Source organism: Caretta caretta, chromosome 6 (genome assembly GCF_965140235.1).
Source record: "Caretta caretta isolate rCarCar2 chromosome 6, rCarCar1.hap1, whole genome shotgun sequence".
Classification (NCBI taxonomy): Eukaryota; Metazoa; Chordata; order Testudines; family Cheloniidae; genus Caretta; species Caretta caretta.
The window spans coordinates 88519141-88545343 of NC_134211.1; the positions used below are offsets into that span (position 1 = coordinate 88519141).

At 49.5% G+C, this 26203-nt stretch overlaps 1 protein-coding gene across 2 annotated transcripts; it reads left to right on the plus strand.

The window, feature by feature from the left end:
• Positions 1-80: 80 nt before the first annotated feature.
• NPC2 (NPC intracellular cholesterol transporter 2) lies at positions 81-26099 on the plus strand. Of its 2 annotated transcripts, none has more exons than XM_048854146.2 (4): positions 81-288; positions 23952-24059; positions 24392-24564; positions 25297-26099. In XM_048854146.2, the coding sequence occupies exons 1-4, from the start codon at positions 270-272 to the stop codon at positions 25381-25383; spliced, it is 387 nt and encodes a 128-aa protein (XP_048710103.1). In that variant the 5' UTR covers positions 81-269; the 3' UTR covers positions 25384-26099. The 2 variants fall into 2 exon arrangements, with proteins under 2 accessions (XP_048710103.1, XP_048710101.1); XM_048854144.2 differs by lacking the exon at positions 81-288 and adding an exon at positions 15927-16242.
• Positions 26100-26203: the final 104 nt, after the last annotated feature.

A 26203-nucleotide genomic window follows, 5' to 3' on the forward strand; every position in this document is an offset into this window, starting at 1 on the left:
CGCAGGCGCGGAAGCGAAGTGGTTTAGGAACGTAGCGTCTTGAGTTTGGTTGCTAAGCAACAGACTGGCTGATGGGGCCGGCTCACCCGCGTCACAGCCTCCAAGCACCCACAGAGGCGGCGCCCCTGAGCAGAAGGATTGCTCCTGTGGACTAAACCCAGGGATGGGGTCGGGCATCCTGTCTTCCCTTTAACTGCTGCACCACCTTCAGTTCGCTCTTGCCGACAGTGTGTTTGGGCTGACCTCTGTGTACTGGATTACCCTGCTGCATGACAGCATGTCACATAGGTAGGTGTTTGGCAAACTTCATTTCTGCAGGACAGTTTGCAGGATTGGGGCCAGATTGCTGATACGGAGGAAACAGAAACTGACTCACAGAGGGAGTAAAAACAGGAGGGGAAATCCAATGTCTTTTAATGTTAGTGATTTTAGATGTTTTTAGTAACAGTAGTCGTAAAAATCTGACAGCATGACTTCTGTTTTTCTATGTTGCCCAGATTGTAGATCCCCTTGCAACCAGACAATAAGGTTAATATAGGCTGTGACAGGTTCGGTCACAGAGACCCCCTTGAGGCGGACACCTGATGTGTTGGAATTTCCTCTGAGCCCATTTTCCACTGCCAGCTTGGGACTCCAGAACCCTGTCATTTTGAGCCAGACATGCTAGTTTGCTGCAACACAGACCTAGGTCTGGTCCACGCCCCAAAGCTGCAGACTTTAACCCGAAACTGCTCAGGAAGTCACCTATCTCCAGCACCCAGACACCCAGCTCCCAATGGGATCCAACCCCAAATAAATCCGTTTTACGCTGTATAAAGCTTATATAGGGTAAACTCATAAATTGTTCACCTTCTATAACACTGCTAGAGAGATATGCACAGCTGTTTGCTCCCCCAGGTATTAATCACCTACTTTGAGTTAATAAAATCACTTTTTTGTTTATTAAGTATAAAAAGTAGGATTTAAATGGTTTCAAGTAATAACCAACAGAACAAAGTAAGTTACTAAGCAAAACAAAACAAAACAAAACACAACACACAAGTCTAAGCCTAATACATTTAAGAAACTGAATACAGGTAAATTTCCCCCTCAGTGATGTTCCAGTAAGCTTCTTTCTCAGACTAGACTCCCTTCTCATCTGGGCCCAATCCTTTTCCCCTGGTACAGTTCTTGTTAGTTCCAGCTCAGGTGGTAACTAGGGGTTTTCTCATGATGGCCAGCCTCCTTTGTTCTGTCCCACCCCCTTTTATAGCTTTTGCACAAGGCGGGAATGTTTTGTCTCTCTGGGTCCCCACCCTTCCTTAAACCTGGTGCTTTTCCATTTAGAAGATGGATTCCAGTACCAGGTGACATGATCACCTAAGACCTCATTCTCCATTCTTTCAGGGTTGGCCTGCAAGTACCCATGAAGGTTTGCAAGTAAACAGAGCCATTCACAACCAGTTGTCCTAGTTAATAGGAGCCATCAAGATTCCAAGCCACTATTAATGGTCCACACTTTGCATAATTACAGTGACCCCAGAGTTATATTTCATATTCCTAGTTTCAGACACAAGAACAATACATTCATACAAATAGGATGAACACACTCAGTAGATTATAAGCTTTGTAACGATACCTTACAAGAGACCTTTTGCATGAAGCATATTCCAGTTACATGATATTTACACTCATTAGCATATTTCCATAAAACATATGAAGTGCACTTAGGCCTAGAGAGAAGCAAGGGTGAGCCAGCTGGGCTCATTTTCAACTAATGTCATTAATACTTTATTAGCAAGACAAACTAGGCAGATGTCATTTGAATGTGAACATAGTACTAGCATGGATTCCAGCACATTTTGGCCTGGCAGCGAAATGGCAGAGAAGGAAGCAAAAAAATGCTTTAAAAATGCAGCAATTGATATAAAGAGTCCTTTGAGTAAGAAGGAATTTGAAAATTTAGTTAAAAAGGATTTTAAAAGGTATGCCAGGAATTGTGGACCAAGGAGAAAAGAGGACGAGGATTCTATGAAGTATACCCCAAAATAGAGGATAATGTGCTACTGTACTACAAAGGTATGTAAGGTGAAGTACTTCTAGTTAGGCCATTAACTGGTTACTGTTGTTTGAATAATGATAATTTATATTTATTGAATAGACATAAAGATGTGTTATGTAACATATGTAAGATTAAAGAAATGGTTGCTCACCTGATATGGGACTGCAGGGAGTGTTCCCCAGGAAAGAAAGCCTCTTTATGAAAAACTTATGTTTTCAGGAGACAGAATATACTGTTAGGTTTGAGAGTAACAGCCGTGTTAGTCTGTATTCTCAAAAAGAAAAGGAGTACTTGTGGCACCTTAGAGACTAACCAATTTATCTGAGCATAAGCTTTCGTGAGCTACAGCTCACTTCATTGATGAAGTGAGCTGTAGCTCACGAAAGCTTATGCTCAAATAAATTGGTTAGTCTCTAAGGTGCCACAAGTACTCCTTTTCTTTTTGAGAACATACTGTGAGGGTTTAGTGAGAACCTCAGGAAAGTAGGGTAATAGTAAAAAAATATCTACTGTGTTTTTTTTAAGGATATCAAGCAGCATAAGAGAGTGTAGTAGCATGAATGTACAAGGAATAGACAAAGTGGCAGTTATAGGGTATGTCTACACTACGGAATAAGGTCGAATTTATAGAAGTCGGTTTTTTAGAAATCGGTTTTATAAATTCGAGTGTGTGTGTCCCCACAGTAAATGCTCTAAGTGCATTAAGTGCATTAACTCGGCGGAGCGCTTCCACAGTACCGAGGCAAGCGTCGACTTCCGGAGCGTTGCACTGTGGGTAGCTATCCCACAGTTCCCGCAGTCTCCGCTGCCCATTGGAATTCTGGGTTGAGATCCCAATGCCTGATGGGGCTAAAACATTGTCGCGGGTGGTTCTGGGTACATATCGTCAGCCTCCCGTTCCCTCCCTCCCCCCGTGAAAGCAAGGGCAGACAATCATTTCGCGCCTTTTTTCCTGAGTTACCTGTGCAGACGCCATACCATGGCAAGCATGGAGCCCGCTCAGGTAACCGTCACCCTATGTCTCCTGGGTGCTGGCAGACGCGGTACGGCATTGCTACACAGTAGCAGCAACCCCTTGCCTTGTGGCAGCAGACGGTACAGTACGACTGGTAGCCGTCATCGTCATGTCTGAGGTGCTCCTGGTCGCCTCTGTGAGGTCGATCAGGAGCGCCTGGGCAGACATGGGCACAGGGACTAAATTTGGAGTGACTTGACCAGGTCATTCTCTTTAGTCCTGCAGTCAGTCCTATTGAACCGTCTTATGGTGAGCGGGCAGGCGATACGGACTGCTAGCAGTCGTGCTGTACCATCTTCTGCCGAGCAGTCATGAGATGTGGATGGCATGCAGTCCGTCTGCTGCCAGCCAAAGATGTAAAAGATAGATGGAGTGGGTCAAAACAAGAAATAGACCAGATTTGTTTTGTACTCATTTGCTTCCCCCCCCCTCCCCTGTCTAGGGGACTCATTCTTCTAGATCACACTGCAGTCAAGATGCAGCGAGGTAAATCTAGCCATGTATCAATCAGAGGCCAGGCTAACCTTCTTGTTCCAATAGGGACAATAACTTAGGTGCACCATTTCTTATTGGAACCCTCTGTGAAGTCCTGCCTGAAATACTCCTTGATGTAAAGCCACCCCCTTTGTTGATTTTAGCTCCCTGAAGCCAACCCTGTAAGCGCCCCTCCCAGCGTCAGAGCAATGGCAAACAATCGGGCATCTGAGAGTGCTGTCCAGAGCAGTCACAATGGAGCGCTCTGATGGGGCTAAAACATTGTCGCGGGTGGTTCTGGGTACGTGTCGTCAGGCCCCCGTTCCCTCCCTCCCTCCGTGAAAGCAAGGGCAGACAATCATTTCGCGCCTTTTTTCCTGAGTTACCTGTGCAGACGCCATACCACAGCAAGCATGGAGCCCGCTCAGGTAACCGTCACCCTATGTCTCCTGGGTGCTGGCAGACGCGGTACGGCTTTGCTGCACAGTAGCAGCAACCCCTTGCCTTCTGGCAGCAGACGGTGCAATACGATTGGTAGTCGTCCTCATCGTGTCCGAGGTGCTCCTGGCCGCGTCGGCTGGGAGCGCCTGGGCAGACATGGGCGCAGGGACTAAATTTGGAGTGACTTGACCAGGTCATTCTCTTTAGTCCTGCAGTCAGTCCTATTGAACCGTCTTATGGTGAGCAGGCAGGCGATACGGACTGCTAGCAGTCGTACTGTACCATCTTCTGCCAGGCAGGCAAGAGATGAGGATTGCTAGCAGTCGTATTGCACCATCTTCTGCCAGGCAGGCAAGAGATGGGGATGGCTAGCAGGCGTACTGTACCATCTTCTGCCAAGCAGCCATGAGATGTGGATGGCATGCAGTCCTTCTGCACCGTCTGCTGCCAGCCAAAGATGTAAAAGATAGATGGAGTGGGTCAAAACAAGAAATAGACCAGATTTGTTTTGTACTCATTTGCCTCCTCCCCTGTCTAGGGGACTCATTCCTCTAGGTCACACTGCAGTCACTCACAGAGAAGGTGCAGCGAGGTAAATCTAGCCATGTATCAATCAGAGGCCAGGCTAACCTCCTTGTTCCAATAACAACGATAACTTAGGTGCACCATTTCTTATTGGAACCCTCCGTGCAGTCCTGCCTGAAATACTCCTTGATGTACAGGCACCCCCTTTGTTGATTTTAGCTCCCTGAAGCCAACCCTGTAAGCCGTGTCGTCAGTCGCCCCTCCCTCCGTCAGAGCAACGGCAGACAATCGTTCCGCGCCTTTTTTCTGTGCGGACGCCATACCACGGCAAGCATGGAGCCCGCTCAGCTCACTTTGGCAATTAGGAGCACATTAACCACCACACGCATTATTCAGCAGTATATGCAGCACCAGAACATGGCAACGCGATACCGGGCGAGGAGGCGACGTCAGCGCGGTCCCGTGAGTGATCAGGACATGGACACAGATTTCTCTGAAAGCATGGGCCCTGACAATGCATGCATCATGGTGCTAATGGGGCAGGTTCATGCTGTGGAACGCCGATTCTGGGCTCGGGAAACAAGCACAGACTGGTGGGACCGCATAGTGTTGCAGGTCTGGGACGATTCCCAGTGGCTACGAAACTTTCGCATGCGTAAGGGCACTTTCATGGAACTTTGTGACTTGCTTTCCCCTGTCCTGAAGCGCATGAATACCAAGATGAGAGCAGCCCTCACAGTTGAGAAGCGAGTGGCGATAGCCCTGTGGAAGCTTGCAACGCCAGACAGCTACCGGTCAGTTGGGAATCAATTTGGAGTGGGCAAATCTACTGTGGGGGCTGCTGTGATGCAAGTAGCCCACGCAATCAAAGATCTGCTGATATCAAGGGTAGTGACCCTGGGAAATGTGCAGGTCATAGTGGATGGCTTTGCTGCAATGGGATTCCCTAACTGTGGTGGGGCTATAGATGGAACCCATATCCCTATCTTGGCACCGGAGCACCAAGCCGGCGAGTACATAAACCGCAAGGGGTACTTTTCGATAGTGCTGCAAGCTCTGGTGGATCACAAGGGACGTTTCACCAACATCAACGTGGGATGGCCGGGAAAGGTGCATGATGCTCGCATCTTCAGGAACTCTGGTCTGTTTCAAAAGCTGCAGGAAGGGACTTTATTCCCAGACCAGAAAATAACTGTTGGGGATGTTGAAATGCCTATATGTATCCTTGGGGACCCAGCCTACCCCTTAATGCCATGGCTCATGAAGCCGTACACAGGCAGCCTGGACAGTGGTCAGGAGCTGTTCAACTACAGGCTGAGCAAGTGCAGAATGGTGGTAGAATGTGCATTTGGACGTTTAAAGGCGCGCTGGCGCAGTTTATTGACTCGCTTAGACCTCAGCGAAACCAATATTCCCACTGTTATTACTGCTTGCTGTGTGCTCCACAATATCTGTGAGAGTAAGGGGGAGACGTTTATGGCGGGGTGGGAGGTTGAGGCAAATCGCCTGGCTGCTGGTTACGCGCAGCCAGACACCAGGGCGGTTAGAAGAGCACAGGAGGGCGCGGTACGCATCAGAGAAGCTTTGAAAAACAGTTTCATGACTGGCCAGGCTACGGTGTAAAAGTTCTGTTTGTTTCTCCTTGATGAACCCCCCCGCCCCTTGGTTCACTCTACTTCCCTGTAAGCTAACCACCCTCCCCTCCTCCCTTTAATCATTGCTTGCAGAGCCAATAAAGTCATTGCTGCTTCACAGTCATGCATTCGTTATTCATTCATCACACAAATAGGGGGATGACTACCAAGGTATCCCAGGAGGGGTGGTGGAGGAGGGAAGGAAAATGCCACACAGCACTTTAAGCACAGCACTTTAAAAGTTTACAACTTTAAAATTTATTGAATGACAGCCTTCTTTTTTTTGGGCAATCCTCTGTGGGGGAGTGGCTGGTTGGCCGGAGGCCTCCCCACCGTGTTCTTGGGCGTCTGGGTGTGGAGGCTATGGAACTTGGGGAGGAGGGCGGTTGGTTACAGAGGGGCTGCAGTGGCAGTCTGTGCTCCAGCTGCCTTTGCTGCAGCTCAACCATACACTGGAGCATACTGGTTTGGTCCTGCAGCAGCCTCAGCATTGAATCCTGCCTCCTCTCATCACGCTGCCGCCACCTTTGAGCTTCAGCCCTGTCTTCAGCCCGCCACTTACTCTCTTCAGCCCGCCACTTACTCTCTTCAGCCCTCCACCTCTCCTCCCGGTCATTTTGTGCTTTCCTGCACTCTGACATTATTTGCCTCCACGCATTCGTCTGTGCTCTGTCAGTGTGGGAGGACAGCATGAGCTCGGAGAACATTTCATCGCGAGTGCGTTTTTTTTTCTTTCTAAGCTTCACTAGCCTCTGGGAAGGAGAAGATCCTGTGATCATTGAAACACATGCAGCTGGTGGAGAAAAAAAAAGGGACAGCGGTATTTAAAAAGACACATTTTATAAAACAGTGGCTACACTCTTTCAGGGTAAACCTTGAAAGTTAACATTACATACATAGCACATGTGCTTTCGTTACAAGGTCGCATTTTGCCTCCTCCCACCGCGTGAACGGATTTTGGTTGAATGCCAGCAAACATACACTGCAATGCTTTGTTCTACAGTGATTCCCCAGTACGTGTTGCTGGCCTGGAGTGGTAAAGTGTCCTACCATGAAGGACGAAATAAGGCTGCCCTCCCCAGAAACCTTTTGCAAAGGCAGAACCGCAAATGCCAGGGCAAAGTAATCCTTTCACATGCTTGCTTTTAAACCATGTATAGCATTTTAAAAGGTACACTCACCAGAGGTCCCTTCTCCGCCTGCTGAGTCCAGGAGGCAGCCTTGGGTGGGTTCGGGGGGTACTGGCTCCAGGTCTAGGGTGAGAAACAGTTCCTGGCTGTCGGGAAAACCGGTTTCTCCGCTTGCTTGCTGTGAGCTATCTACAACCTCCTCCTCATCATCTTCTTCGTCCCCAAAACCTACTTCTGTATTGCCTCCATCTCCATTGAAGGAGTCAAACAACACGGCTGGGGTAGTGGTGGCTGAACCCCCTAAAATGGCATGCAGCTCATCATAGAAGCGGCATGTTTGGGGCTCTGACCCAGAGCGGCCGTTCGCCTCTCTGGTTTTCTGGTAGGCTTGCCTCAGCTCCTTCAGTTTCACGCGGCACTGCTTCGGGTCCCTGTTATGGCCTCTGTCCTTCATGCCCTGGGAGATTTTCAGAAAGGTTTTGGCATTTCGAAAACTGGAACGGAGTTCTGATAGCACGGATTCCTCTCCCCAAACAGCGATCAGATCCCGTACCTCCCGTTCAGTCCATGCTGGAGCTCTTTTGCGATTCTGGGACTCCATCATGGTCACCTCTGCTGATGAGCTCTGCATGGTCACCTGCAGCTTGCCACGCTGGCCAAACAGGAAATGAGATTCAAAAGTTCGCGGTTCTTTTCCTGTCTACCTGGCCAGTGCATCTGAGTTGAGAGCGCTGTCCAGAGCGGTCAGAATGGAGCACTCTGGGATAGCTCCCGGAGGCCAATACCATCGAATTGTGTCCACAGTACCCCAAATTCGAGCCGGCAACGTCGATTTAAGCGCTAATCCACTTGTCAGGGGTGGAGTAAGGAAATCGATTTTAAGAGCCCTTTAAGTCGAAATAAAGGGCTTCATTGTGTGGACGGGTGCAGGTTTAAATCGATTTAACGCTGCTAAATTCGATCTAAAGTCCTAGTGTAGACCAGGGCTAAGACTCAGTAGGTAAGTGTGCTTCTCCATAAAACATAATGTAAACCTGTTTGTGTTTTTTTCTGGGGAGCCTTGGAATTTCAGGGTCTTGGGTTGCTCCTTCCCCAAAGCCTTGTTGGTGTTTCCCTGAAGCTCCCTAATGGTTTGCTGCAATCTCTGAGATACCCTTGCATGATCTGTCTTGTTTTGGCATCTAAGGCATAGCGACCATCTCCCCCACAGTTGTAACAGAAACCTTCTCGCCGGGTATCACCCCTCCTGATACTCTTGAGGATGGCAAAGTATGGCCACTTCTCAGGTCAAATCTCTCAGTGCCGCTGCCTCTGATGGGGCATCTTCCATCTCTCCAAGCACTGTGGTGGTGTGACTCCCTGCCTTCTTTGGCTGCACCACTGCGTCCATTTGCAACAATCACTCCTCCTCTTCACGTATCTCTTGAATGAGCTTGTGGAATGGGGGTAGGTTTTGGGCCCACTCCCTCAGCTGCAGTTGCCACCACATCAACCCATCTTGTTGGGTGCCCTGAAGGATCTGGTCCAACCTAGTGGAATCAATGTGCTTGGTGGGGATGCCTTCCTTCCGCACTACCTGCCATAGCAAATCCTCTAGTCTCCTGATGAAATCCGACAATCATTCTTGGGGCTCCTGATAGGTATGGCTGAAATGATAATACAGGTCTTCACTGCAATTAGTAGCACCGTAGACACTCTCAAGAGTGGTTAAATAGTCTTGCACGGTGGCAGCTAGTTAGGAGTCTTTCAGGGCTCAGACAATTTGCATGGCAGATCCCCTCAGACTCTCAAGCACACGTTTCTGCTTCTCAGCATCAGAGCATTCCCACTCTTGGACAAGTGGCACCGTAAAATCCCTCCAGGTCTCATAATCATCCTCCCCTGAGGGTAAAGAGGACACCCCCCGACAAAGAACGTAACCGCTTGTATGGCGCACTTTCATATGCCGGCTTCAATGCATCTTTGAGAGCATTTCTCAGTGCTTTGGCCCATCCAACCAGGCTGGGTGCTGTGGGTGTTGGAGCCCCTCCTAATGCCAAAATTAATTCCTCTCTTATCCGCTTCTCATCCACCATCAAAGCTTGCAATTTCTGCACTAAAGAATCCACCTCAAGTGACACGGGCACACTAGTAGGGGACTGCTCTGCCCCCAGAATTGTCCAGGGGATACCACCTCCTTGCACCTCTTTGGGCACTTTATCAAGATCTACTTCCTTGGAGTGAGTACATAGTGCTACCATGCCCTTCACTTTGCCGTTGTAAATACAAGGGTGGACCTTCACTCTCCCCAGTATTTCAGCTGCATCTAGGCCCTCCTCAATTTCATTCGGTTCCATCTCTTCTGGGAACCCCGCCACCAGCACAGCTTTGGTTACTGGGATTTGTGCCCCTCGGCACAGGTCTTCTAGTAATTCCTTCTCCATTTTATTTTAATTTTTTAACTAAGTCACTCAGGAGTTTCTTTGTGAAGGAGAGTCCAGGGCGCACAACGTAGGTGTGTGCATGTGTGTACTGCAAAATCCTTATCCGGGCCACCAGGTGTAACTTTAGCACCCTCATGGCCAAGATGGAGTTTGCTCTGCAGGCAGCTCTGGGCAAGAGAAGGCGCGTGCAGGAATGCAACAGGAAAAATTCCTTCCACCCCAGGGGCATCTGTTCCAAACCTCACAGAGTGAACCCACCAGAAAAGTACAATGGATATAAGAAAGGGAAATATTTATTTACAGAGGGATGAGAGGAGAAAAATAACAAGGGGAAATATAGGGGGAGCAGTAAAACATAGGGTTGCATTCAAACCAAGGCCCCACAGGCCCAGTTGTAGCACAGTCTGAAAGGGCAGACACCGAGCAATGTGTCTGCACACAGAGTTCAGGAGTCCTGAGCAAAGTTCCAATCTGGCACTGAGTCTTGGGTGCTCCTGGTCATCTTCAACGCCAGTAAACTTTCCCCAGCAAACCCCTCCGGTGCCCTCTTCTGCCGCTCTCTGCAAAGCCACACAGAGCGACCACCTCCCCACTTAACTAACTAGCAGCCTCCCTCCTTATTCCCAATGCAGAGTCACAAGCCCCAGTACTCACAGCCCCATGCAGCTCTGGGCAGCAGTAAAACTGGGTCCAGGTCCGGCCTGTCCTTCTTGGGCGATTTCTCCCTGGCACAGTGCTCCTCCTGGCTCCTGTCCTAGGGTGTCCCCGACTGGCCGCCCTGTCCTTCCCAGGCTTCAGGCAGGTTTACTTTGCGAGGGCGTGCTTGCTGCAGCCCTTCTCTCTCTGGAGCTCCAGAGCCACACCCTGGAGTTTCCCTCCTTTCTCTCACTGCTCCCCCTTGCCCCTTAGGAAAATGATTTAAAGGGGCCATGCTCTCTAAACCCCAAAGGGGTTACAATCAGAAGGTGTTGTCATGTATAAGAAATAGACCCCTCAGATATCTGCTAGAAGTAAGCATGACCAGAGTATGCATCCGACAAAGTGGATATTCACCCATGAAAGCTTATGCTCCAATACGTCTGTTAGTCTATAAGGTGCCACAGGACTCTTTGCTACTTTTACAGATACAGACTAACACGGCTACCCCTCTGATACTATGACCAGAGAGGGGTTCATGCTGTATTTGGGTCCCCTAGTTTATTAGTAGCCATTCCTAAACTAGTCATTAAGCAGTGTACTGCTGTCTCTCTAATCTAGGGTCATGCACAGGATTTTCCCTTCATGGCTTTTCTTTTAATTTTATTTTTTAAAAGTCTTTTCTGATTCCTGGCAATGATGATATCTCTTTTCTGCACTCCCTTGTATTTCAGACACTGGAGCAGAGAACGTCTCTGTCCCTTACTCTTCTTTATCACCTTGATTGCTTGCTTAGTTCTATTTTCTGGGTTTGGCCTGTGCTTTGTGTTTCCTTCCCTAATCTGGTTGTTGGTTCCTTACTGGGTGAACATGTGCTTTAGCTCAGCTCAGTTTGCTGCAGTGAGGTCATCTGCTACTATGAGCTGTGTGGGGACTTGCGGTAGTCCAGCTGTTTTAATTGGTTAATAAAGCACTTTGAGCACATTTTAGCTTTGGGTGGGGTTTGCTCTAATGATTTGGAAGCTGGTTGTAATAAGATGTAAGGAGTGAATAGCTATATAATGAGAGGCTCAAACTTTCATTTGAATTTTGATTGTCTAGTGCTTGGGGCGGGGGGGGCATATTTATTTGCTGTCCTGGTTGATGTAGCATGAGAACTTAATTGTTCTTTTCTGGCTGGTGATCAGGATGAGGGAAGTGATCCAGTTCTGCTCCGTGGTGGACTGTTGCTATGTACATAAAACGTTTGTCGTTGGACTGCAAATGTAAGGTTGCTATAGGGATTTTATAGGTTGCTATAGTTATAACTGTCTGTTAAACTAGAGCCCTAGACTTTACTCTCAATTGGTTGGGTTATACTACTGAACAGCTCTAGCAGTAGTGTTAATGATGGATAGTGTGTCTATCTCATTTCACAGGTCTTTATTCAGTGGGTTTGTAAACAGTCTTTTGTTCCCAACTGTGTTTATGATGAGACTACCTGGGTATGCATAAACTAGGGTGTGTTCAATCTCCATGTGTGTAATACAACATTAGTCTGTGTTATCTTGGAGTGCTCTAAAATGTCTGTCTGAAGCACTTTTTCTGAGTTGACCAGTAGACCGTTGTGTTGCAGTAACTGTCAGAAGGTGTGAACTATTTTTTGAAATGTTATTCTGTACTTGATGCCTTTATAACAAATCTATTTTGTAGCATTTCTAAGAGCCAGTCCTGGTACCGGATTAAACAAATCTTTTGTCTCAAAGTCTATGAAATAGAACAAGAGAAAATATCCCTTTATTTTTACTACGTTTGAGCTTCTGATGAAGTAAAGATGTGGTTGGTGGGTAGCTCATCAGGGAGGAGTCCCATTTAATTCTCATGGAGTATGTTGCTGAAGGTGACCTATTATCTTGCTTTATTGAGAATGCTACAGAATAGTTTGGGGATATCGCTATTTGAGTTGAGAGTAACTCTGCTCAAAACTCCCATATAGGTGCTGCTAGAGACAAAGTCTGGAGATGGAGAGAAGGAAATTCTTTCTGAGGACCCTGAGGAAAGAACTCAAGATACACAAATCAAATAACTTTGCAAGCAGCTGGACCAGAAGAGATACTTGAGTGGGTTAAAATCTCTGAAGGTGTGCTTTGTGGGGACAAGCCACTCCCTTAGCATTTACTTTGGAAAGGATTATCATAGGCACTAAGGGATCTTTGTTTACTTGAGACTCTGTAGAGTGAACCATTGATGAACCTCCCAGGAAAATTCCCCTGACAATCTAAAAGAAAAAAGAAAAGAAGTACTTGGGGCACCTTAGAGACTAACCAATTTAAAGGTGCCACGAGTACTCCTTTTCTTTTTGCGAATACAGACTAACACGGCTGTTACCTGAAACCAATCTAAAAGAAAAACATTGTTTCCTGGAGTGATGGAACTTTTTGAAAAAAGGTGGCTGCTGGAGAGTCTTCCACAGTTGTACTAATTCTCTTGCAGTCTTTTCATCAAGAGATTCTTGTCTGGGGGACAGATACTCAGATCATCTGTCTAAGCAGGGGCTTTACATCTGAGTGATATGAAGCTGAGTGTGGAGATCACTGACAGGTCTGAAAAGGGAAGGATTGAGGCTGCCTCATCCCTCTCGAGCCACATTGCTGCCTCAAGGCATGTGAGTGTTGGTGTCTTTGATCTGCTATTGGCATGACTTAACGAGCCAACTATTTCCTACAGCACCAAATTAGCACAGAGTGACTTTAAATCTAGTTTAGGGTGCCAGATTAAACCCCTTTTAAAATATTAGTAGGAAGCAGGTGAAAATGTATTTGTTGTTTGGCATTTTTTTTTTTTGTAGCCACCTGTTTCTAGTATCCATGGAGTAAATTTGGAGCCCATCACTGAGTGTTACTGGAGGATTATGAAGCAGAACTGACTCATGGTATAGCTGGTGCAGGTCAAAGTGCAACTGCCTTCTCAAAATAACGCTTAGCATGTGCCCTACATGTTGAAATACCTTTTACAAAGTCTGACTAATGAATGAGGCTACAGGTCAGCCTGCTGACATGCTCACTCACTGTTGCTTGAAGGAAGAACATTTCCACTTGCTTTTGTAGGAACTCCTTCTACTGCTCTAGCTAGGATCTGCTCACTTGGGCTGCTCCTCATCTGTTGCATGTGGATGCCCTCATCAACTGTTCCTCTCCACTTGCTTAGAAACTGAATTTACCAATCAAGAATTTAGGAATGGGTGGCTTTCCAGTAGAGGCGTTGGGGAGAGGGCCTAGGAGAGGAAGCCTAAGTATAACTGTCCTGGTTCTCTCACTATGGTTCTGCTCCCAGTGGATATGCTGTGCAGGTCACCAGCTTCTCTCGCTCTCAAACCAACTCTTTCCTTGTTGATCTTAGATTTCATCTCCTCTAGGGTGCAGCCTTGCTCACACCTCCACCTGATCTCATTCCATAGGCTCAAATTGGATGTGAGAGATGGAAAAGGACTATGGGCCACTTCTCCTTTGGACCCCCTCTCCAGTCCAGAGCCGTCTAGTTTAAATGTCCCAGGGGATGGGGTTACCACCACTTCTCATGGGAGACCACTCTGCAGCCTAATCCAGCTTGCTGTTGGGATATCCAGCCTGCATTTTTCTTTCTTTAATTTAATCACATTAGTCCTATGGATCCCTCCATCACTGGATCATCTTCAGTAACTGCTCCAATTTTCCTGTTTACACCCTTTCAATGCTACAATTGCATAACTTTTTCTCTCCTTAGTCAGCATTTAACCAGGAGTACTTATTCCCAAATAGCAAACTAATTACCTCATTGTCAAGTTTGCTAAATCCAGTGTAAAACACTGCATCCCCGTGAATAACAAAGGTTGTGTAACCTTACTCTGGCACCCAACACACCACTAGCCAGACAAAAAGGCAGTCAGGTTCTGCCCTGAGGAGTTTCCATTGCAAAGGAGACCGCAGAGGGGATGGGATGACATTAAAAAGGGGTGCTACAGGAAGAGCAAAGGGTGTGTCAGTACAATAATAAGCTGTACATAAGAATGCCATATGGGGAGCAGGTGTAGGTAGACGGGGAAGACGCATACCAATCTCTCTCCTCTCCCTGAGCAGTGGGTGGAAGTGCCAGGAGCCTACTCCTCTCTACTGCCCTGATGCAGGTGGAAAAGAGTGTGCATGTGGAGCCATCATGGGGGGAAGAGAGAGGGGAGGAGTTTGGGGCTCAGACTGAATCCCCTACCTTGGATCACTGACAGTCACTGAGAAAAGCTGCCTGCTGAACACCTGCCACAGCAGCTCCAACATGGAGGAGACTCTGCAAGGGTGCTGCTGGTGCCTCTCTACAGCCCCATTATATGTGTGACATGGGTAAGAGGGCAGCAGGAATGAATTCCATATGTGGCCTGATGCTGATCAGTTACAGGAGGGGAGTGTCCCTGACCACCCAGTTAAACTGGCTTCCTGAGTGTGCTGGTCAGGGTGATTGTGTAGGGTACCCAGGAACCATGTGAGGAGTCTTTGGGATGGGGTGGGGTAGGCAGGGCTGGGGGTTCTGTCTTAATCTCCATAAACTAGACCAGCAGTTCTCAAAGTGTGGGTTGGGACCCCATTTTAATGGAGTTGCTAGGGCTGGCATTAGACTTACTGGGGCCCGGGGATGGGGATGAAGCCGAAGCCCTCTGGCTTTGGCTCTGGGTGGCATGGCTCAGGTTACAGGCCCCCTGCCCAGGGCTGAAGCCCATGTGCTTGTGCTTGGGCCTTCTCGCTCAGGCCAGGGGGGTTTGGGTGGGTTCAGGCTTTGGTCCCCCCTCTTGGGGTCGTGTAGTAATTTTTGTTGTCCGAGGGGGGTCATGGTGCAATGAAGTTTGAGAATCCCTGAACTAGACTGAGCGTGCAAAATTACTGGCTGCGTTACACCCCAGCTGTTCCTTGCGACTTCTGCTCTGGGGTTCGATCTCAGTGAAAGATGGCTCCTGGGTCAGTGCTTTTCAGAAGTGTTAGTCACAAGCTCTGGCATGTCTTCTACAGGGGATAGGTTGGTCCAGCAGCAGAGACCAGCTGTGCTACCGGCTCTTGTGACTTTTAAAATCATTAAATCTTGTGATAATGTCTTTCTTAAGCTCCACTCCTGACAGCAAGAGATCACACAAGAACCTCCGCTTCCCATTTTGTAACCAGGGGCAGGGTGGGGGGAGGAGGCATCTAGCCCTTGGCTTTGTGTGGGGGAAGATTGAGAGCTTGAACCGAGCACCCCTGCCAGGGCAGTCCCTAGGCATGCGCAGAATATGCAGCTCCGTAGGGCACCATGAAATTTGGGGCACCAAATAGCCCCAAATTTTATGGTGCCCTAGGCAGCTGCCTGCTGCATACCCAGTAGCACCAGCTCTGGCAACCAGCCCTATCCCGCATGGAGGGCACCCAAATGGCAAGGGACGGCCCTGGCCCCTGCAGTCCCAAACCGGCAAGGGACTAAACACTCCCGAATGTATGTACAGAAATCCATTCTCAGGTCTCTGGGGGGCCTGACGTGGGGCGTGTGAACGCTTGGGGTTGGCAACGCCCTCTGTCCGCCTCGGCCGGGCCCGGATCTCTGGCCCTGCTGGGCCCATGAAGGTCTGGCCGGGTCACGCTGAAAGGTTCTTGTCTGTGATGTGGCTGGGCCCGGGGGCCTAGGGCCAGGAGTCCAAAGGGGAACCCCCAGACCCCCCTGGCCCGGCCCCGCCTACCGTGGGGCGGCTCCCTCGCAGTCAGCTGAGCGCAGGGGCGGCGCCAGGGCCGCGGGCTCTCAGGTGACCTGCGGGTGACTCAGGCTGCGCCGCGCTTCCCGGATTCTCCTCTCCCCGCTCAGATGCCGGCCGGGACCATGCTCGCCCTGACCGTGGCTCTGCTCCTGGCCCTCGGCTCCGTGGCGCGGGCCGAGCCCCTCAGATTCGTGGACTGCGGTGAGTGGCTCCTGCCCTGCCCGGCTCCACGGGGCGCTGCGGGCTCTGGCGCTACCTGGCCAAGTCCCGGGCCGCGTGCCGCACAACACCTCCCCGCGCCAGGCTGGGGCGGCTCAGCCTCGGAACTGAGGAGCCCACGAACCCCTGGGAGGGTTGGGGAGGGGGTGAAAGGTGCAGGGAAGTCTTGGGGAGGGTGTTTTCCCTGTTGGCTGGCTGGCTCGGGTCCTGGAGGGTTTCCTAGTGCCCTCCCCGCCCACCTGGGAGTTGCTGTCAAGGTTCCTCCCCCTTTCCCTTACTAAGCATCCCCTGGCCCCCATAGGGAGCACTTAATGTGTCTGTAACCCCCTTCTCCAGTACCTAGCGGAGTCCTTAGCTACGCAGGTTAACCTTGTTGCTCCCTGACTGACAGTACTTGTAAGACACTGCACGCTCCCTCCGTGTTCCTCTTTTAAGTCCTAGGCTACAGACTGGTGGCTGGTATGTCTCTGGTCTGTTGAGAAACCAAGGAGAGACTTTCCCTAGCAGCGGTTCTCTGCTTGTTCAGCTAAGGGTGAATTGAGGGCCTGGGCTACTACAGTGAGGAGATTCATAAAGTACCTGCATTTCTTGCTTCAAGCTTCACCGGCTCTCCAAACCATTTTGCTCCATGTTAATTGTTTAAATAGCATTAATAGTGAGTGTCCAGATTTGTGCCAGGTGTCATACAGAGCCAGTCTCTTCTCTGTTAGGCTTGCACTAAGTACAGATAGCAGCCTCTGACTCTCTCTCTTTCTGTGGAGAGCAGCCATGGAAAATTCATGCACATCCCATTGAATAAGTAACTCCTGGAGTTTCCAGCTCAGTTTCCCAGTGCCCCTTTGAGAGCAATGGGAAGTCCTCTCTTATTCAGCCTCATGTGCATCCAACTCTCTCCCCATCTAGCCAGCTTTTGTTAGAATTTCAAAATGAATAGCTTAATGAAGGGCCGGAGATATAATCTCTGTCTGCATTCAACAGTGTTTCCCAATCTTCCTGAAACATTAACTTAAAAGTGGTTTGGAGCTGACGCTGTCACGGGACTGAAAGCTTCCTCCCACAATGCTTACAAGTAATCAGCAAACACTCACCGAAGTAGGCTGAAAGGAGGCAGTTCAGGAAAATCTACACTTACCAGTGATGGAAGTGTGTGTGTATATGTGTGTGTATATATATATATAAAAACCTATAGCAACTCTCTGGCTGCCATCCTAGAACTGAAAGCTCTTCCGAGTAGGGACCCTGGGCTAGATTCACAAAGTCGATTTAGGAGTTAAGCATGGCAATGCTTAGGTGACCTGTCACCCAGTGGAATAATTTGCAGCCTCACCTCAGGGGAGATTTAGGGACCTATGTAAGGGATTCTCAGAAGCCAGCGAGCTGAGTAAGGAGTGCTACCTAAGCTAGCCAGGAGTGAAATGCAAGGGAAAGGGGTGGGGATTAAGGCCCAGATCCACAAAGATACTTAGGCAACTAACCCCCATTGATCTGAGTCCTAAGCACCTGACTGACAGGCCGGAGGCCTCTCTCTGTTTGGAATTCTCAGCTATGAACCTTCTCCTGGTATTAGGTGCCTAAACCAGGTCAGCCCGGAGTGTGCCCCACCCCACCCCATCACAGCTAATAGCCCAGTGCCTGGGGCCCTCACTGGGGATGTGGGAAGCCTGATTTCAAGTCCCTGCTCTGCCTGACTTGGAGCAAGAACTTGAACCCAGGTCTCCTGTGTTCCAGAGGACTGCCCTAACTGCCAGGCTATGTGGGAAGCTGTTCTGCTTTGTATAAATATTCATTAGGCTGGAGAGCGAGATTGACTGTATAGCAGAGGTGGGCAAACTACAGCCCACAGGCCACATCCGGGCCGTCCTGCCTGGCTCTTGAGCTCCCAGCTGGGGAGGCCCCCCGGCCACTCCCCTGCTAGCCCCCAACCACTCCTCTTGCGCCCGCCCACCTCCCAGATTTTCCAATAAGCCAGTCCTGGAGCAGGGGGTCCTGGGAGTGGGCGGTCAGGGGACAAGGAGCAGGGGGGTTGGATGGGTCGGGGATTTTACCTAGGGAGGTGGTAGAATCTCCTTCCTTAGAAGTTTTTAAGGTCAGGCTTGACAAAGCCCTGGCTGGGATGATTTAATTGGGGATTGGTCTTGCTTTGAGCAGGGGGTTGGACTAGATGACCTCCTGAGGTCCCTTCCAACCCTGATATTCTATGATTCTGAGGGAGGCAATCAAAGGGTGGGGAGGGGGTGGGGGCCAGGCTGTTTGGGGAAGCACAGTCTTCCCTACCCAGCCCTCCATACCATTTTGCAACCCCGATGTGGCCCTCAGGCCAAAAAGTTTGCCCACCCCTCCTCTATAGCCTGGTGGTCAGAGTGCTCAGCTGGGCTGTGGGAGAATCAGATTCAATTCTCAGCTCCAAATTAGGCAGCATGGGGATTCCAACCCGAGTGTCTCACATCCCAGATGAGTACGGTAACCACAGGGCTAGTGGGTATTCTGGGACCCATGCCTGCTGCCCCCCAGCTGTCCTTTGTATGAGTTAAATGTACTGTGAGCCTGCCTAATGCATTGGGCCCCATAAGAGGGAGAAGAGAATCCCACTGGGGCTTAGGTGTGAGCAAGGGCTCTAAGCACCTTGTTAGTTGTGAGGTGGCATCAAGACTGAGATGGTTTTGTGCATGCCCACTGGCAGAAATATAGGAGTTTAAATCCCTATACTTGCCTACAGAGTTAGGCAGCAGCTGAGCAGGGGTTTTGTTAGTGCCAGTGGCACCTAAATGTTGGGCCTGAAGGGCCGGTTAGGCACCTAAGGAGCTAGATTCACAAAGTGACTTGTCTTGTTTGTTCTGCACCTTGTACTTTATGGCCCTGCTTCTGGTAGAGAGGCTGCTGGGGTGATAACCGCCTCTGAACAATGGGTAATGATAAACGGCAAGATATCAAGTTGCGGGCTGGTATCCACTGGGATTCTGTAAACTACATTGATCCAGGCAGGCCATCTTGTGGAACAATCTCACTAATCTGAAAGAGGTGCATAAAGAGCATATCAGCAAAGTTGAGCAATAACACTACATTGGGTAGTGTTCAGAGACCAGTCGGGGCAGAGAAATAACACAGAGGCCTATGGAGAATAAAGGCAGGAAGGGGCTGGTTTTTAAAGGTATTTAGATGCCTAAAGATTCAGATAGGTTCCGAATGTGACTTCTCCCCTCACCCCCTCCCAGGGAGAAACCAGTGACCAGTCATGCTGAGAAAGACCTAGGAATCCTAGTGGATGATGGCAGAGCTGTTGATAAGCCAACACAAACATTATGTTTCGGCTTTTATATGAACCATGGCTCAATATGTAGCTTCTGAGGGGAGGTCACAATGACACAGTGTTTGTTAAAATAAAGACAAGGATGATATGGGGAACAAAGGGATGAAGTGACCTTCCCTCCCTCCAATCTAACTCACCTCTGGCCTCCATAAACAAGATAGGGTGGCCGTTGTAAAATGACAGATTGCTCTTTCTCAAAGGCGAGAAGAGACTGGAAAGCAGGGCTTTTTTGGCTAATTAGAAAGATATCTCCAAGGCTGCTTTGTGTTGGTCACATTGAGTTTAGTAATAAACCTTCTTAACTTATATCCCAGTAACTAAGATAAAGATAAATTTCTCCCCCAATGCAGTGAAGCCAGAGAACTCTAAAGCTTTGTCATAGCATTGTACTCTGCAAGAGACTGAGACTTCCCTGGTATTGATAAATACTCAATGCTGTCTTTGTCTTCCACGGCCTGTCTTTAGGGCCTACTTAGTGCATGCCCACCCACTGAAAGCACTATGGTTGCAGATGAGGGCCTTTAGGCACTGGGAAGGTTTAATTGATCTTGTGCTGCACTCCAGTGCTCCCAGGTGAAACACTATTTGAAAAATATTACTAAACTTGCCTTGTCCCATTCAGTCTTGACAAACAGCTGCAGAGTCTGTCTGTGTATACCCAGAAGTGGCTGCAGAGAGAGGCCCAGCATGTAGTCTGTTCCCTCCCCTGAAGGACGTTTATTTCAGGGCATGTGTTGGTATAGACAAGACAAAACCCTTCATAGTCACTAGAACTCAGAGTGAGGACACTTGGCCATTTAAATAGCCCCCTTCTTCCTCTGTGGACACTACTGTCATGTGTCATGTCTGTCACCAAGCAGAGCCTGGCCTCCTTTCTATCCTACCAAGGCCAGGGTTGACTTATAACTCCCTTCTCTGCTACCAGCGTCCTTTCCTCTCCCCCCTGCTCATCCGATAGTTCATCCTCTGCTGTTTTCCTGTTGTGACAGTTGCAGATTCCTCCCTCTCTCCTCCATTTCATCCCACGTGATCTTCCTTTCTGGCTGTTCTTACCATGTATCCTCCTCCTTGAATCTCTGCACTGACTTTCCCACTAAACCCAAGCTTCCCCTTCTTGTCTCTAGCCCTGCTTACCTAAAGAAGCTGGTATTTCCACCTTCCCCTGCAGTCCCTGCACCTCACCCAGTATTTTCTTCTGCCCACTGCCTTGTCCTCAGATCCATCGCTGGAGGCCATTGCGCTAGAAGAGGTGGGGAACAATCATGTGCTAGTACCAGGGAGCTGGATTAGATGGTCCCTAATAGTGTCTCTTCCAGTCCTAAGTGTTAGTTAATCTCCTTCACCGGGCCCATGCTGCCCCCATGGCTGGCACTGTCTCCCCGTGAATGTAGTTAGAGAAAAGGCTTGGAGAGGTACATTGTGCTGCCATCTCCTGAAACCCCACCTATTACACCCCAGCAGGTCATTCTGCTGCCCTGGCTGCTTCATGCTGCCCTGCACTCGTAACGCACACACCTCGTGGGTGTGGTGTTCTGTCCCATCTAGTGGCACTTGGACCACTTAGAGTTTAATGAGTTTGCTCTACAGCCTTAGCTAACAGCCATATGTTTTTTAGCTTGTGGTAGAGGCTCATACACTGAGCTCCAGAGGTCCCAGGTTCAATCCCGCCCGCCGACACTTGGGGTCTGTTGCTGTTACTCACCCACTCAGATTCCCTGTGTTCCAGAGCAGGGTTTTGCTTTTCTCTATGGACCGTTGAAAAGCATCATTTATAGCTCAGTACAAACTGTGGTGCCAATTCGGGGGGGGGGGGGAATGGGGACGGGACATATCATGTCCCCTTCCTCCCCCCCTGGTTTTTGCACTTCCTTAAGCAGTGGTCTTGTACTAAATCAGTACTCTGCTGCAGGAGCGGTCCAGAGCATTGCAATGCCACTGAAATTTGACCCAGCCATCCCTCTGTACAGACAGAGACACAGCCAGGCCAAATTTCAGTGAGTGGCGTTGTGACCTGATGCATAGGGTTACAATGCCACTCAAACTTGGCCCAGACCGTTCTCTGTCCAGATGGAGGGCTGCCAAGCCAAATGGTTTTGCAACCTGGTGCACGGGGACTGCCAAGAACTTACTTCCTGATAGCATCGACTCATGCAATGGTGACTTGATTATGGTCTAAAAGTACCTAAGTGGGGAACCAACATTTGATAATGGGCTCTTCAGTCTAGCAGAGAAAGTATAACACGGTCCAATGGCTGGAACTTGAAGCTAGACATATTCAGACTGGAAATAAAGCGTAAATATTACCTCACGCACCTTGACACTCTAAATTTTTAACAGTGTAAGTAATTAACCATTGGAACAACCAAAGGCTGTGGTGGGTTCTCGCTCTCTGGCAATTTCTAAAATATATGCTCCAGGAATTATTTTGAGGAAGGTCTATGGGCTGTGTGACACAAGAGGTCAGACTAGATCAGTGGTTCTCAAACTTTTATACTGGTGACCCCTTTCACATAGCAAGCGTCTGAGTGTGAAACCCCTTACATATTTTTAAAAAGTGTTTTTAATTTATAACACATTATAAACGCTGGCAAAGCAGGATTTGGGGTGGAGGCTGATAGCTCGTGACCCCTCATGTAATAACCTCCTGACCCCTGGACTAAATAACCCTGTAAATAACCTCCTGACCCCTGAGAACCCCTGGACTAAATGATCCCAATGGTCCCTTCTGGGTTGGGATCTATGAAAAAGAGAGAGAGGGGAGACTCCCTGGTTGAGAGAGAGGGTCCCGGGGGGGGGGGGAGGGGTGAGAGAGAGAGGGGAGTAGAATGGGGTCCCTGATGGAGGAGGGGTGGGGACTGGAATTTGCTTAGTTTGACTTGGTGCCACTGAATACAAATAATGCAAAACTCCGAGAGCTAGAGCTGCTAACACCCAATTTGCCAGTATGGACCTTGCCCTGGCAAGGTCTATAGTTGTCCCACCTAATAGGGCTCCCACTCCTTCCCTAGGGAAACTTTCAAACCTAAGCAGTCCACATCTCCTCTTCACCCCCCAATTTGTCCTACTTCAACCTAATCACAAAGCACCTTCTTTGTGCAGAGTGGGTGGGTCTCCTCATTGTGCAAAGCTCCCAACATCTCTGGGCCATGTAAATCAGAGAGGTCATTTAGTCCATCATCATCCCCATCCCCACTCTCTCTGCTGAGGCAGGGCCAAGTAAACCTAGAGCATCCATAACAGGGGTTTTTGTCCAACCTGTCTTAACCCTCCACAGATGAGGATTCCATGGCCTCCCTAGTTAACCTCTTCCGTTGTTTAACTACCCTCATCATTAAGGCTAAGATTTTGTTACGGATATTTTTAGTAAAAGTGAGGGACAGGTCACAGGCAATAAAGAAAAGTACAGGGAAGCAGTGACCTGTCCCTCACTTTTACTAAAAAATCCGTAACAAAATGGGGATCTGCAGGTCCCCACATGGCCTGCAGCGGGGCTAGAAGCTGAGGGGGCCCCACTATGAGTTGGGTGTCAGTGCTCCAGAGTCCCCTGCTGCCTATGGCTAGGAGCTGAGGGGGCCCCCACTGTGGGTTGGATGTGGGGGCCCGCTCCCTGCAGCAGCTGGGGGCTGCGGGGTCACCCCACCACCCACAGTGGCCGGGAGCTCCAGAGTACTTCCACCGCCTGCAGCTTGGGCCCACGGTGGCCAGGAGCGGTGGGGTACCCTGCCACATCCAGGAGCTGTGGGGTATCCCCACTGTCTGCAATGGCTTGGAACTCCAGGGGACCGCCAGAGGCAGTGGGGGTAACCTGCAACTCCCTGCTTCTGCGGGAGGTGGGGAACTCTGCAGCTCCCGACCGCCACAAGCTGAAGTCATGGTTTCTGTGACTTCCAGCGACCTCCGTGATTAAATCGTAGCCTTACTCCTCATTAATAAGCTTGTGTCTAATCTAGATCTCCCTTGCTGCAGACTAGGCTGATGACTTCTTGTCCTACATTCAGTGGACATGGAGAACAATTGATCACTGTCCTTTTATAATAACCTTTCACATATTTGAAGATTTATCCGGTCCCTGCTCAGCCCTCTCCTCTTTAGACTAAACAGGAGGAAGGGTTGAAAGAATTGGCCATTAGTCATATTTTCTAAACTTCTCATTTTTGTTGAACTGCTCTGGACTCTCTCCAGTTTGTTCACAAAGTAACTCTAGCTGGAGCCTCGTTAGTCTCCAAGACCCTTTGCTTTAAGGGGCGTGTATGTCTTATGCCATGTCTGGCATTGCTGGTGTGTGCATGTCATGTACACTAGGACTGGGTGTTACGCTGCTTGGAGGCCTCTGACTATGGGTAACAGGGCCCTAAAATGACCAAGTTCTTGTTTGTTCTTGCAGGCTCCAAAGATGGGAGCATCACAGAAGTGAATGTGAGCCCCTGCCCCACACAGCCTTGCCAGCTCCAGAAAGGGATGTCCTACAGCGTCAATGTCACCTTCTCCAGCAGTAAGAGCAGAACATGCTACTTTAGGGGTTGAGCTTCTATGGGGGTGGTGGCTTCTCTGCAGCGGTGGGTGGAGATGGGAGGGCAGAAGGGGAGGTAACCACTTTTCATCCCTGAGACTTGCCTGCAGCAGTTGGAGATGTGGGGAAGGATGGCTGGGAAGTGTCCTCACAGCAGGAGAGAAATGAAGAGCATCTACTGGTGACCTCATCCTACATTGCATCCCTATGAGCTTTAGGGGACACTGCATGGGGTGGAAATGGTGCCCTGCCCTAATAGCTCTGTAGCTGTGGGCAGCTGCTCATCTCCCTCTCATCCCTTTCCCTGTCTGCAGAGATCGAGAGCCAGGGCAGCACAGCGAAGGTGTATGGGGAGATGCTCCATGTGGACATACCCTTTCCCATCCCTGAGCCTGATGGATGCAAGTGTGGGATCCAGTGCCCCATTGAGAAAGGCCATTCCTACAGCTACCTGAACAAGCTGCCTGTGAAAAGCGAGTACCCCAGTGTAAGTACCCACAAGCCAGCTCCAAGTCTCGGAGCTACCCACCCTGGTCAGGGCTCAGCCCCGCAGCATGTCTTTCAGCAAGGAGGCCCTTTTATCCTTGGGAATAGGGGGTGCATGGGAGGTCACCTGTCAGGAGTCACCTCTGCTCCATGCACTATTTTCTCCAAAACCGGTCTCCAATTCCTGATCCTATGCCAGGCCTGTCAGGGGGAGCAGCTTGGTTGTGACTGCAGGGGTTGGGGAAGGTGTGTACAGTGTTTGCAGGCCCCTTTCCGGGCAGTGTTTCCAGATAACCTCCTTCCAGAGCCTGTGACTCTGAGAGTCATGGCCCTGCACCAGCTCTTCCCTCCTAGCCCTAGTGCCTCATGGTGATGGGGAGCTTAATGAAAATTTCAGCTCAAAGGGCCAGGACTTTTCTTAACAGACACAGTGCAAGTCCCTCTATCACCACAGTAGGGTCAGTATTGACTTGGAGGGTGGAGTGCTAATCCTTAGAGATCTTCCAGCCAACCCTGCTTAGCATGCAAGATGTTCTGGGTGTACAGCGTAGCTGGAATTAGCCTGCTGCAGCTCACCTGGCTCCCAGTCTGCTTCCAGAGGTGCAGTTTCTCCCATAATTGGGGGCAGAGGGGTGGGTTTTCTCCTTCCCCACCCCACAAAGAAACTTAGGCTGCCTCCATGCCTGAGGACCAGCAACTCCCTGCACACTCTCACATCCTTTATCTCTTCCAGATTAAACTGATCGTCAAGTGGGAGCTGATTGATGACCAAAATGAGATGTTGTTCTGCTGGAAGATACCTGTCCAGATCACCAGCTAAGGAGCCCTGCTTGCCGCTTTGGGGGAGGGGAGAGTAGAAGTGAAAACATAGATCAGACTTTTCTTATATAATGGGCATTTCCTGGCATCTGCTTCAAAATTCTGCAGCCTCTAAGCAGCCGGCACTGTGTTGTCCCAAAGCTGAGGTACAGTTGCTGCAGGGGCATCAATAGGCAGAGGGCTCAACTCCCTGCAACTTAAGAGGGGGCAGAGTCTGGCAGCCATTGGTGGCAGTGGCTGAGCAGCACATTGCTGGAGTTCTGCCATGGTTTCTGTCCTTTGAAATGAGCCTCTCTCTCTCTAATGCAATGGGGCTGGTGTCAGCTGCTGCCTGTTAACCCTTGAGTGCCTGTCCTGATAGAATGCTGCTGCATCCCTCTGCTTTTCTCCTGCTCAGTCATGACCAGAGCATTCCTGCGACCTGCATCTGCCATCCAGAGCCAATGGAGGGTGAAGAGAGGGGACTGGCCCTGCCACTTGTCTTCCATGAGCACTGGTGTTTCCTTGGCCCAGCAGTGGCCAGCGGCTCTACAGCTGGGAGAATGCTTCCTCTGTGCAGGCGCAAACCCAAACCTCATGCAGCATCTCTGCAGGGATGACTCTTACTAACCAGTGATTTGCACTGTCTATTAATTCACATGGAGCTGCTGCTGGGGGCTCTTTACCCCTAACCTCTTTTTATAACTTTCCTTTTTAATAAAGGCTCAATAAAAACTACCACCTGCCTGTTTTACTTTGTCTGATGGGGTGGCCAGTGTAAGGTATCATCTTCAAGCTGGGGCCAGAGATGCCACTATTATTATGCGAGAGGAGTGGATGAC